Genomic DNA, 12,991 nt, shown 5'->3' on the forward strand with positions numbered 1-12,991 from the left:
CGGACGTATGGTAACCCTAGATTAGATTGATCTAACTATAGAGCACTGGGTGTGAAATTTTTCACAGCCCTTAGCAACATAACTAGGTCGATCTACGTTTTAGGTGTAGATCATGCCTTAGGCATGACTAGTATCTGCCAACCTGGAGGATTAGAGCCATGGTTTGAACCCCAGATGTGTGCAATAAAACATTAGAAGAACAAGGTGATTTTGTAAACAACTGATTTTGTAGGGGGCTATATCTCAGGAGCCAATTGCTCAGATGACTACAACTCACTAACCCGGTCCTGCACCCTCATGAGGCACAGCAAATTTCAACACAGTCCAAGTCAGCACGTGGATTTTAGAGCACCTAGAATAGTTAACCTGTAGACAAAAAGCATCACTCAACCTTAGTTACACAGAGCTGCAATTGCTATATTTTAGATTTATAATTCTTCATTGTCCTGCAGGTAGAGCACTGTGCTTGAATTATAATAAAGTTGATGTAATTTCCCCAAATTACCACTAAGGCTGCTTAAATGGAGTAGTTTGTGCTGTCATGCTTGTGGTAGACAGAGCCTATGCATCAGAGAGTTTGGTCTCCTCTGCTGTGGCAAATTTAGACCAGCAACTAATTTCAGCAACTTCAGTGGTACGTGCGAGTCCACAATCAAGCCAGTAAAGTGTTGTATGTCATTGTTAGTATTTACAATAACGTGTCCATCTTAGAATAATAGAATTGTAATACTGGAAGAGACCTCGAGAGGTCATCTAGTCCAGTTCCCTGCACTCATGGCAGAACTAAGTATTATCTGGACCATCCCTGACAGGTGTTTGTCCAACCAGCTCTTAAAATCTCCAGTGATGGAGATTCCACAGCCTCCCTAGGCAATTTTACTCCAGTGCTTAAGCACCCTGACAGTTCGGAAGTTTTTCCTAATGTCCAACTTAAACCTCCCTTGCAGCAATTTAAGCCCATTGCTTCTTGTCCTATCCTCAGAGGTTAAGTAGAACAATTCTTCTCCCTCCTCCTTTTAACAACCTTTTACGTACTTGAAAACTGTTATGTCCCCTCTCAGTCTTCTCTTCTCCAGACTAAACAAACTCAGGTTTTTCAATCTTCCCTCATAGGTCATATTATCTAGACCTTTAATCACTTTTGTTGCTCTTCTCTGGACTTTCTCCAATTTGTCCACATCTTTCCTGAAATTCAGACCCTAGAACTGAACACAATACTCCAGCTGAGGCCTAATCAGCATGAAGTAGAGCAGAATTCCTTCTCGTGTCTTGCTTACAACACTCCTGCTAATACATCACAGAAAGAGATCTGCTTTTTTTGCAAGTGTTACATTGTTGACTTATATTTAGCTTGTGATCCACTATGATCCCCAGATCCCTTTCTGCAGTGCTCCTTCAGTCATTTCCCATTTTGTATGTGTGCAAATGATTGTTCCTTCCTAAATGGAGTGCTTTGCATTTGTCCATATTGAATTCCATCCTACTTTTCTTCAGAACATTTCTCCAGATCATTTTGAATTTTAATCCTATCCTCCAAAGCACTTTCAGCCCCTCCCTAGTTGTATCATCCGCAAACTTTATAAGTGTACTCTCTATGCCATTATCTAAATCATTGCTGAAGATATTGAACAGAACTAGACCCAGAACTGATTCCTGTTGGACTGCACTCGATATGCCCTTCCAGCTTGACTGTGAACTACTGTAACTACTCTCTGGGAACTGTTTTCCAAACAGTTATGCACCCAGTTTATAGTAGCTCCAACTAGGTTGTATTTCCTTAGTTTGTTTATGAGAAGGTCATGCAAGACAGTATTAAAAACCTTACTAAAATCAAGATATACCATATCTACCGATTTTCCCTCACTCCACCCCCTCCCCTCCAAGAAATCTATTAGGTTGGTTTGACATGATTTGTTCTTCCAAGCTGCTAGTTACTTATCACTTTATTATCTTTTTTGTTTGCAAATTGATTGCTTAATTATTTGTTCTATTATCTTTCCAGGTACTAAAGTTAACCTGATTAGTCTGTAATTCCCCAGGTTGTCCTTATTTCCTCTTTATAGATGGACACTATATTTGCCCTTTTCCAGTCCTCTGGAATCTTTCCCATTTTCCATGACTTTTCAAAGATAATCACTAATGGCTCAGATACCTCTTCAGTCAGCTCCTTGAGTATTCTAGAACTCAGGCGCCAACTTCCAATTGTCCTGGGGGGTGCTGAACCCCCACTCAGCCCTAGGCCCCACCCCCACTCCATCCCTTCCCCCACACTCCCACCCCCGCCTCTTCCCACCCCACCACTGGCCCCGCCTCCATTCCACCCCTTCCCCCAATGCCCCACTCCTGCCCTGCCTCTTCCCACCCCACTTCCCCAAGCACGCCCCATCCCCGCACTTCGCCCTCCCTCCCAGTGCCTCCTGTACACCGCGGAACAGCTGGTAACGCAGGTGGGAGGCACTGGGAGGGAGGGGGACAAATTGATCGGCAGAGCTGCTGGAAAGCAGGAGGCGCTGGTGGGGAAGGGGAGAGATTGGCTGCCAATGGGTGCTAAGCACCTGCTAATTTATTTCCATGGGAGTCAGAACCTACATTCTCCAATGTGTTTCATCAGGCCCTGGTGACTTGAAGACATCTAACTTGTCTAAGTTAAAAATTAACTTGTTCTTTCCTTATTTTAGCCTCTGATCCCACCTTATTTTCCACTGGCATTCACTATTGCTACTAACCTTTTTGGTGAAAACTAAAACAAACAAGTCATTTAACACTTCTGTCATTTCCACATCTTCCATAGGACTCGTCTTTAGGGAGGCCAAGAGCATGGGAAATATTCCAAACCCATCATCATACTTAATCATCTATTGATGCCAGCTGAAAGCAAAATGTGCATTACAAGTGCTATAGAAAAGCATAATGCAGAGGAAACTAGATCTCAGCAAGGGCAGCAAAATCCTGGTATCTGGGGGGAATTTAGATCTTGTCTACACACAAAAACTTCACCAATTTAACTAAACAGATTTAGTTACATTGGTGCAATCCTCTTGTGTGGACACTCTTAAGTCACTCCGTTATAGCTGAAAAAACTGACTTAAGCTGAATTAACATAAGGCATTCTTAAGCTGATTTAAGTGTCCCCACAGGGGAGTTTTGCCAATTTAGTTAAATCGGGACAATTTGCATGTGTAGACAAGGCCTTAATTTTCAGTTCTAGTCACAGATATAGATTAACAAAGTTTCATGAAGTTTATTTGCTAGTTCTCTGATAAGTACTTACTAATTGACTGGGTAGGGCAACTAAGGCCTGATCTACACCTAAAAATGAGATCAACCTAGCTACACTCAGGGCTGTGAAAAATTTCACACTCTGAACATAGTTAGGTCAACATAAACCCCCATCATAGATGAGCTAGATTGACAGAAGAATTCTTCTGTCAACCTAGCTATCCTCTCTCAAAGAGATGGATTAACTACATCAACAGAAAACCCCCTTCTGTCAATACAAGAAGCAGCTATACTACAGTGCAATTGTAGTGTAGAAATACCTCAACACTTGGCTATTTGACCTTTAAACAACTTTAGCCTTCTCCTTTTCAAAGGACTGGCAAAAAAGAACACAGGACTCAGCTGAGTTTAAGAGAAACAAGGTGGTCAGATTGGAAATGTAGAGACACCAAGGAAGTCTCTTTCATTAAGGGACAGACCCTGCAAACGCCTGTTCACATAAGTACTCTGTTTTTAATACTATAGTTGATCTACATTAGCCAAACATGAGTTGCCCCTCAGCTTGGTTGGAAGTACTTGGGTAAGGACTGCCAGGAGTAGGGGTTTCCAGGGTAGCCCTTACTGCTCCACTGACAGTAACAACCAAAGACAGTGGACATCTGTAGTGAAATTGACAAGGATACATGCTCTAGGGAGCACCCAAAACAAGGCCTTAAAATATATAAATAAATAAATAAATAAAATGGCCTCATAACCTTCTGCTTCCTGAATTCAGTAGCTGAGTAGAGCCCCAATCCTTCATGCTGATCTGCACAGGCTAACATTTGACTTCAAGGGGCTCCTCATGGGTGCAAGAGTTTGCCCCTGCAGAACAGCTTGTAGTCTCAAGGCTTAGATCACCCATAACTCACTTCAAACAAAACACATTTGGGATAAGTGCGCTATGTCCTTGTCACCCAACTTCTGGGAGAAGGAAACAGCCAGGTGCTGGAATAGCAAGAGAAAGAAGAACAGATCCAGAAAAGGCTGCAGCAGAGCTATGAGCAATAGTGCTACTAAGTATGATGATGCAGATTTGTCTGTTAGAAGACAAATAGGTTATCCAAGTAGGTATCTCATTCCCTCTGCCCCATATCAAGGCAATTCCTCAACATAAAACTATCCGTTGAGGTGTTTTGACCTTACTAAAAGGTCAACCCAAAAAATTTAGGTAACAAGCATTTAGGTAACTTTCAGGGGTTTATCTTAAACCAACTTACCTAAGAACAGCTTGGGGCCTGAGGCAAAGGAACATGTCGATTACGCTTAGATGGAGTCTGTATAAGATTCAAACTGAACTGTATTAGATACCGGCCTGTACCACAAAGTTAAAATCTGGATCTGAACTTTCCCCAAATTTGCTGGGGCTCTGTGGTTTTGGCCTGGGCCCATCTCTGTTCAGCATGATGTGTATTGTATATTTAATTATGTAGATGTGACCACAGAATGCTAATGGATGCATTGCATAAGTGTACAGATAAGATCCAGTGAAACTCTGAACCTTTGGAGGATAGCCCATCAGCGTGTTGTATTTATAATTAGGACTCCATCCTAAGATTTGTGTACTCGTGCTATCCAAAGTTATATCTTAAAATGATAGCTTATTCTGAATGCTCTGAAACTGCCACAAAGGCATTTTGGGGGGCGGGGGGAATGCAATGCTGTAATGGAGAGGTAGAAAGCAAAGCTATGAAGGAATCCCAGTCAAAAGTTCAAACCAGCATGTCGTCACGTGGCATTCAGGGTCAAGCCTACTGGCTGAATAAGCACAGATTTAAAATATTTCTGACATCTGAGGTGACTGTAAACTTGGGCACAAAGCAGATGCCATAGCTCCACTCTGCTGGGAAATGTGGAGAGAGCAGAGCATGCTCTCCCTCCCATCCATGGCAACTCAGGGATTGTCTACGCTGACGGTAGCACTTAGTGAAGACACTATCTATGCGGATGGGAGAGCTTCTCCTGTCAGCGTAGGAACTCCATGTCCCTGAGAGGCAGTAGCTATGTTGACAGCAGAAGCCCTCCTTTTGACATAGCACTGTCTACACCAGGGGTTAGGCTGGTACAACTACATCACTCGGGGTGCAGAAAATCCACACCCTGAGCGATGTAGTTATACCAACATAAGTTGGTAGTGTAGACCAAACCTCGAAGTGACTATGGCTTTATGGCTCTGGATGAGGTGGGGAGCAGATAGGAAGAGAAGAGAAGAGAGTTTCCACTCGCCGTGGAGGGCAGGTTCCATGCACAATTTGTATCCAGGTATCCACCAAGTTAACATTGCTCCTTGCATTATTAGCTTCCGCTCCATGCCTGTATCCTCCTCACAAAAGGCACAAACATTTCCTTTGTGCAGGCATGGGCAGAGAAGCCAATGGTTGAATGCCCTGAGGCTGAGGGGGCCATTAGTCAGAAACTTCACTGGATTTTCCTGAGTTCTTCATCTGCCTCTCATGGGTATTACCATCTGATAGGTCTCAAAATACATAACTACCACTAGTCCAGGGTGTGCATTTCAGTTTAGACAACTGAAGGAGATAAACTGCAAAAAAAACTCACAGAAGTACTCCACATCCTCACGGGTAAAAATCATAGTCAATATTAACACCAAGATTTGGTTATTTTTAGATAGTGTCAGAAAACAGGACATAATACAATATTTAGTAATAACCTATATGTCTGATGTACACATACATCAAAACCCATGTCTTTACAGCAGTGCCAAGTTATTTTGGGAGGGGAAAGCAGGAGTTTGGATTCAGTGCTTGATGATGTCATGGTTATAGTTCACCACTAGATGGCAGTTAGGTAGCATTAATTCTGTCATTTAACTGCTACATATAGTTTCCAGGAAATGCAACTGACATACATAAACATACATTAGCATTCTCATGTCTCCAGGCTGTTAAAAAGCATCTCTGCACGTGCACTCTGGGTGTGAAAACTGCAGAATGAAGCGGACTGGTTTTGTCATCCCAAGAACTAATGAGAAACTCTTCTACTGCCCTGATGCATATACATTATTACATATCATTTCCCAATTTTACCACAATTGGGAGTATCACAGTAATCTAAGCTATTTTTAATTGTATTACTTTGTCCAGAAGAAAGATGCTGCTTATAATGAATATTTACAGTCACTTTTTACAAAATGCATCAGGCTTCAACAACATAAGAAATCCTCACCCATCTCATAAATCTATAATTTGACTAGCTGAGATTTTTGTGATTTATAATTAATGCCGGCACTCCACATTTTTGTAGACAGTATAATGGTCATTCTGACAAACAGGAGGCAGCAGAACGTATCATAATCTTCTGATTTTATAAACTTTTCATCTGGGATACAAAAGGGAGAGACCTTATGTACAATGTTTTTGTTTTGTTTTTGGGTGCACTGGTGCAGTTAAACCAATGTAGTTGTATACTCTTAGCACAGATGGGCTGCGTCAGTCTAAACTGTGACTTGCACCAGTTGCACTTTGAAAGTGAGGTAAGTCACAGTTTAAACAGGTGCAGGATGTCTACACTAGAGTTCTGCACTGATTCAGCCTAGTGCAAAACCCACACTGTACATAAGACCTTAACTGTGTCCCATTTACTCAAAAATGAAGCACTATAACTGGCCACATCCATTGACAGTGGTAAGTTTTTAATTAGGCGCAATGAAATCAATTATAGTTAATAGCAACATATTAAGTTTCCGCCCATCATTTTAAAAACATTAATAGACAACTACAGGTAAAATAATTGACTGCTTTTGAAATATGCTTCCAAATATTTCATTCATTTACCAACAATCACTGCTGGTAATGCACAGTAAAAACAACTAGAGGTTTGATTTATGTTGTGCTTTTCAACCCCTTTGTGCTCTACAAACATTAACATTTTCTGGTCCAAGGGAAGAGTGCGACCTACTGAATTAACATGACTGCACAGAGCACCACTTAAGTGTTCTCCAGTCCTGGCTTAGTTTGGTAAAATCCAACATGATCACGTCACAAGGTGGTATAACCGCAGGCCATAATAAACTGTCCTTGAAAATGTACTTGAGCAGCTTTGCTGCCAACACTTTCTTTAATATTAACATGCACAGGGAAAAATAATTTGATGTTAGCTTCCAAACCTGGTATTTAAATAAATAAATTAAAAAAATCATTGCTTGCTGGCTGTCAGCATATTTTAGCAGTAACAAGCTGCAACAGCTCCTAGCATTCAGGTTGTCATTTTTGTATGAATAAAAACAAACCTTGCAACTGAACATCTAACATATAGTGGGGTTTGCTTTCCTTCTTACCTCTTCCTTCTTTTCTTCGGTACCAGAAGCTAAATTGAGGCTCAGCTGAGAGTGGCTGCTTATGCCACTGTCTTCATTTCCATCATCATAGTACCCAGTTTGCACTGAGTCCTGGAGGCAAACAGGATTTCTCCCCAACTTCGGAGCAGGTAACTCAACTCTTTCCTCGCTTTCCATTGAGCTCAGTGACAATGTACTGTGACGATCCGGGCAATGGAAATTAATATTGCACTTGACCTTCTCAGCACTGGGGCTCTGAGGTTTAGGGGCAGTGGGCCTAAGAGGAATGCTAGGCTGCTCAGATTCACACGTAAACTGGCTGGTACTTTTTGGTTCATCAGAGTCTACATAAAACACTTCATTAGGAAGTGCACTAAAGTCGTTAAAAGCGTGTGAGGAACGAACATCATCTAAGACACATGATAATGTCCTGAAGCTGTTGGCCTCACCAGTAAATACATTTGTTTCAGTGTCTGTATCCTGAGAAACAGTTGGACTATGAAGATGCGGAGTTCCAGAAAAGGTAGAATCTGGACTGCACACAGGGGAAATGCACCTCCGTCTGTCATTTTCATTGCTACTAGAAACCCTGCGGGAGTAGTCGTCATGTAGTCTGCTGTTTGGCCTTGTTCTCTGGTTTTGTTCGTTCAGAGGAGTCGTCGTGCTCATAGGACCATCTTTCTTCCATGCAACATCTGTAACATTGCTTACAAGTTTCAGAACTCTGTCAAAATCCTTTGCTCTGATAGGGCTCTTCCAGCGTTTTGACCGTCTCTCTGGGTTTCCACTGGTTTTGTCGGAGTCAGCAGAGGAAGTGCTTACTGTCCTTTGTGGCACTTGCTTTTCACTTGCAATCTTGAGGTCAGTGAGATTTGAGGTGGACTTTCGTTTGAACGAGCTCTTTTTCAGAAAGTTTAAGCTATCTGTGCTTTTGCTTCTCCTGTAGATAATCCTGTTGTTTTCGGGATCTTTCACTAAAATTTCACAGATCTTTGGCTCCTGGGTGATGGGAGACGTTGGCCTCGTGCAGTTCTGCTGACTCTGAATTTTATCGGTGTCTAATAAATTGATGCGGCCAACACCATAGGCACGTCTGATACTGCGTGATCGGTGAGTATTCCTCAGGAAGGAATCATCACTTTCCTCTACATCAGAGCAATCAGAAGCCAAACCATCCACTGCATTATGAGAATCATGTAAAGGTCCCGAATAAGAATACCGGTTAGTCTGAACTCTCACCACTGCACCATTCAAGACATGTTTTCCCACAGTGTTCTCATTTAAGCCATCTGAGCTTTCTCTGGCCTGAATTCCTTGAAGAACTGAAGATTTTAATTTCTTGAAAGATCCCATTTTTCTAATGGAAGACAAAGCATTCCACGTTGAAGAGCTGCTCATCACAATCAGAGAACGAGGCCTTTCTGAGTTGGAGGTAGTTCGTTTCCTAGGGGTAGAGAAAAAGCGCATAATTTTTGAAGGGCTGAGATGGTCATCTTGTATTTCCTCTTCAGCACTGTTGTTGCTATAGCATCCCCCATTGCTAGTTATACTTCTTGGTTCTTTATTATCCATTACTATACAGGTAACAGTGGTGCCATTTCCGCAGCCATTCTGAAATGTTGTCATGTCCTCAATGCCATTAGCATGAGGGCAGAAGGTGCTATGGCTCAGATCCACAATACCATCTTCCTCAGTTGTCCCAGGTCCCAGCCCTTCATCTACTGCACCTCTTCTTGCCTTGTTTTCACATCTACTGTGTGAACTGAGCTCTTCAGACTGCACTGCCTGCATCAAGAAAACAAAGCCAGCAGTTAGCCATTTTCCTCCCCACAAAATTCCCTACGAAATGAGACATGGTTCCCTATGAATAAAATCAAGGACTATTAACTAAACAAAGCTGTATCATGGGGCTCGGGGAAAAGCTGTTAATAGTTCACTTTAAACAACAAGAGGTATACTTATGTTCCGTTTAGTTATTTAAAAGACCAATTTAACTTAAATATGTTTTTGTTTATCTGACTCAAATAATCAAACCTACCTTAGCAGAGCAAATATACTGTAATGCTATGTGAGTTATCCTACCCAGTTTAACAATACATTTTAAGCAAATATAGTCCCACCTCTAAAGCACATTATACTAACTATTGCAAGAAACAAAATTATAAGACTGAAACACAGTGACAGATGCTTCAGCACTTGCCTTGCTCTTTCTTTTATACTTAACTTGAAGCAAAATGGAAACTTAAAAAAATACTATTCTGGGGGGGCAGAAAGGGGAGAGAGATCCAGCCATTTTTCTCATCACAATACTAAGTTCCTGAATTCCAAGACACATGACCATATATGCAACCAAGGGGAAAGACTCACATCAAAAAGACTGAATGCCTTCAGACTTATAAATTCCCTATCATGTGCCACCTACTCCTAGGATATTGTTGACATAATACAAAATAATAGAACATGTATATTTTCTATAGTTTGTTGCTATCCAAGGGCCAAACTTTGATCACTTTACTTATGCATGGAGTATCACTGAAGTAATAAATGCAAGGCACTCAAGTATCTTGTAATTTCCTTAGCAGACAAGCCTAAGTCAGTCAAATCTACAGCAAAGTAATTTTCTCTAATAAAAGAAAAATATACAAGCAGGTATTTGAAGCGGTAAAAAAGTAGGTAACGACATACAAAAGCCTGTCCTGATGATGTGCTGTTAGAAGAGTGACCTAGGGCAGCTGATGGTGGGATGCGATGCAGATGAGCACGGGAGGAAGCAGCATGTGTTGTGCTTCATGTACTACAAACAGACAAATTAGGGTTCACTGGGTTGTGCTTTCCTGACCTTTTGGTTCATATACTATCCACGGATGCTGGGAGGGATGGAAATTAAACAAGGGGGGTAAACAATTAATTTAAAAAGTTCAGGGACCCTCAACCTAAAGCAGCTACTGCCCTTAGCAGGAGAGCAATGACAAGTTTCCTTGGTACTGTCAAATTTTGCTAGGGCCAGTGGGATCAGAGATAGCCCATTCCTAGATACCTGGGTCTTGGCCATAAAATAAAAGAAAGTAGGAAATGTACAGATATACTAAACGAAAGAAGTACCCGTGAAATCTGCTCCTTATAACAAACAAACAAACAAACAAACAAACGAAAAACTGACCAAGCTTCAGAGGGTAAGGTCTCGGTCTCAAGAAGTCATGTGAACTTTAAAGGCTAATTTGAAACAGGAAGTAAAAGCCCCCTAGCAACCAGAGAAGCCGGGAAGAAGCACTTAGGCACAGCGTGAAGTCAGAAAGCTTCCCCGTTCACAGGGTTTAAACAAGCCATTCCCATCACCTCTCCACACTTGGCAGGTCAATGAATATTAAAGGGAGAAGCCCCAGTTGTAAATGTACCAACCCTCCCCCACCCCGTGCACATATAAACAATTATCGCCACCTGGAGTACAGTACATTCAAAAGCGCATGAAGCTTTTTAATGGTTACATTTCCCCCTTAGAATGAATACATACTAAACACACTATAAATAGTAAACAGTGCACATGTCAAATTATAAGCAAACATAAGATACCCCAAATGTTAAGCTTTTAGGGGTCTTTAAAAATATTGGATCCAGACTTTTGAAGTTGAGTCCCTCCTTTTGGATAAATTTTAAATGGAGGTTTTAAAATCTTGTTCCCTAGTTAGTGTGTTTCGATGTGACGCTTAAAATCCTCCTCATATATTTTTTTAATCCCCCTCATTCAAATTGTCTCAGCTGGAGTCTGCCTGGGAGAAGCTTAGTCTAACGATTTAACAGACTAGAAATTGTTAACTAGAAATGGGCAAGAGCTGTCTGACTAAATCCGAACGGGTTGAAGTTCAAGCCTGCCCCTCATTTTGTTGCATATTCAAAACTGCTGCTACTTTTACTCTATTGTCATGCAAAAACAAGAGGATTTTTGAGCAACATGGTTTTCACCCCCCAAAACACGCCAGCTTTCCAAGTAACGCATCTTTTCTTAACATTTCTTCCACCCTTGGCACTAGTCTGGTGGGAGAGCGGTGTGTGCAGAGAGAAGCACACCTAAAAATAATGCCACCGAGTCCAACACAGACCAGATGCTTATATTTCGGGTTCCCCAGTCCCTCAAGAAATAACTACAGGGGGGAGGAGACAAATGAAGGGCAGTGAGAAGACTAACTTGCAAACATTATTTACCCAACACAAGGACGGTAGAAAGCAGCATGCTGCACACTCCTGGTTCCATGGGGCAGCCAAAGCCCATTCATGCCTCAGCCACCCAGAGGGGCCTGGGGTTTCCCAGGTGTAGTCAGTGTTCGCTTGGTCTGGCTCGGGCAGAAGCACCTGCCCCGCTGCTCACCAGAGACGGCCTCACCCATCCTCCCAGCAGGAAAATCGCAGCTAGGAGAGCAGAGAGAGCGGTGTCCCCTCCCTGCCCCAGTGCGGGGACTGAGAAGGAGCAGGAGCCCATTACCTGGGAGGAGCCAGTAGGCACAGGACAGCAGGCAGGACTCAGAACCCGAGGGGGCAGCCCCGCTCCCAGCCCTACCCGCAGCAGCTCCAGCTCCAAGGAGTCCTTCCCCCGCGCTGCTCCCCTGGAGACAGAGCGATCTGTTTCCACATCACTATGGCAGCAGCCAGGAGGGAGGGGAGGGAAACTCTAGACCCACTGAGGGAGGAGTTGCAGGAGCAGTGCTGGGTTCAAAGGCTGTGTGCAGGGGCTGTGCAGAGCAGCCTGAGGAGAGGAGAGGCAGGGGAAGAAGAGCTGTGGAAGCTGGTCTCTCTCACCAGCAGAAGTTAGTCCAATAAAAAATATTACCTCACCCACCCTTGTGTCTCGCCCAGCAGCTCCTATGTCAGGCTGGGGGCCTGCCGCTGGCCTTTATAGGGAGGGGCTAGAAGAAGCTATTCTTCCCCCACTGCTCGTTTTTCAATGACAGATTCCCCAGCAAGCCAACAGGCGGAGGAGTGTCCCAGCTGCTAGCCCCCTCTGGCCTTTTCTCCCCTCCCGCCTGGGAGGCAGAGTCCATGCTCCCCTGCATCTGCAACTAAAACAAAGTTGGCCCAGGCCTGGGGCTGCCGCTAAATAATGCTAGGAATACTTAGCACCTAGCGAGTGATTTACGTTTTCAAAGTGCTGTGCACACAGTAATTAAGGGGCTGATTCCCCTTTCCCTCGCCCTCCGCCCTGCAAGAGACAAAGTGGGGCTGTTTGTTGTGTTGTGTTTGAATTTAATTATCATCCTATCAAAACAGATAAAGATTAAACTAGGAGGGTGGTGGCATTTGCACACATTAATAATGAAGCTATTGCCCTTCCGTGTTGGGTGTCATTGCTGCTTACTTTGTTCAAGTCGGCTGCCAATTAGGGCTTGAATATGGGGGAGGCAGGAGCAGGAGAAATTGCAGCCCTCCAAATTATCTGTTCTCCTG

General features: G+C 43.0%; 1 protein-coding gene across 3 annotated transcripts in view; it reads right to left on the reverse strand.

Moving 5' to 3' along the window:
* LOC112103661 (spermatogenesis-associated protein 13) overlaps positions 1 to 12,991 on the reverse strand; it is a 91,075-nt gene that overhangs the window by 61,822 nt on the left and 16,262 nt on the right. For all 3 annotated transcript variants that reach the window (XM_026653628.1, XM_026653627.1, XM_026653629.1), the window contains one exon: positions 7,556 to 9,340. In XM_026653628.1, coding sequence (XP_026509413.1) covers positions 7,556 to 9,181 — 1,626 coding nt within the window. In that variant the 5' untranslated portion in view covers positions 9,182 to 9,340. The remainder of the gene's footprint in view (positions 1 to 7,555; positions 9,341 to 12,991) is intronic.

Source organism: Terrapene carolina, unplaced genomic scaffold (assembly GCF_002925995.2).
Source record: "Terrapene carolina triunguis isolate 2854851 unplaced genomic scaffold, T_m_triunguis-2.0 Scaffold141, whole genome shotgun sequence".
Classification (NCBI taxonomy): Eukaryota; Metazoa; Chordata; order Testudines; family Emydidae; genus Terrapene; species Terrapene triunguis.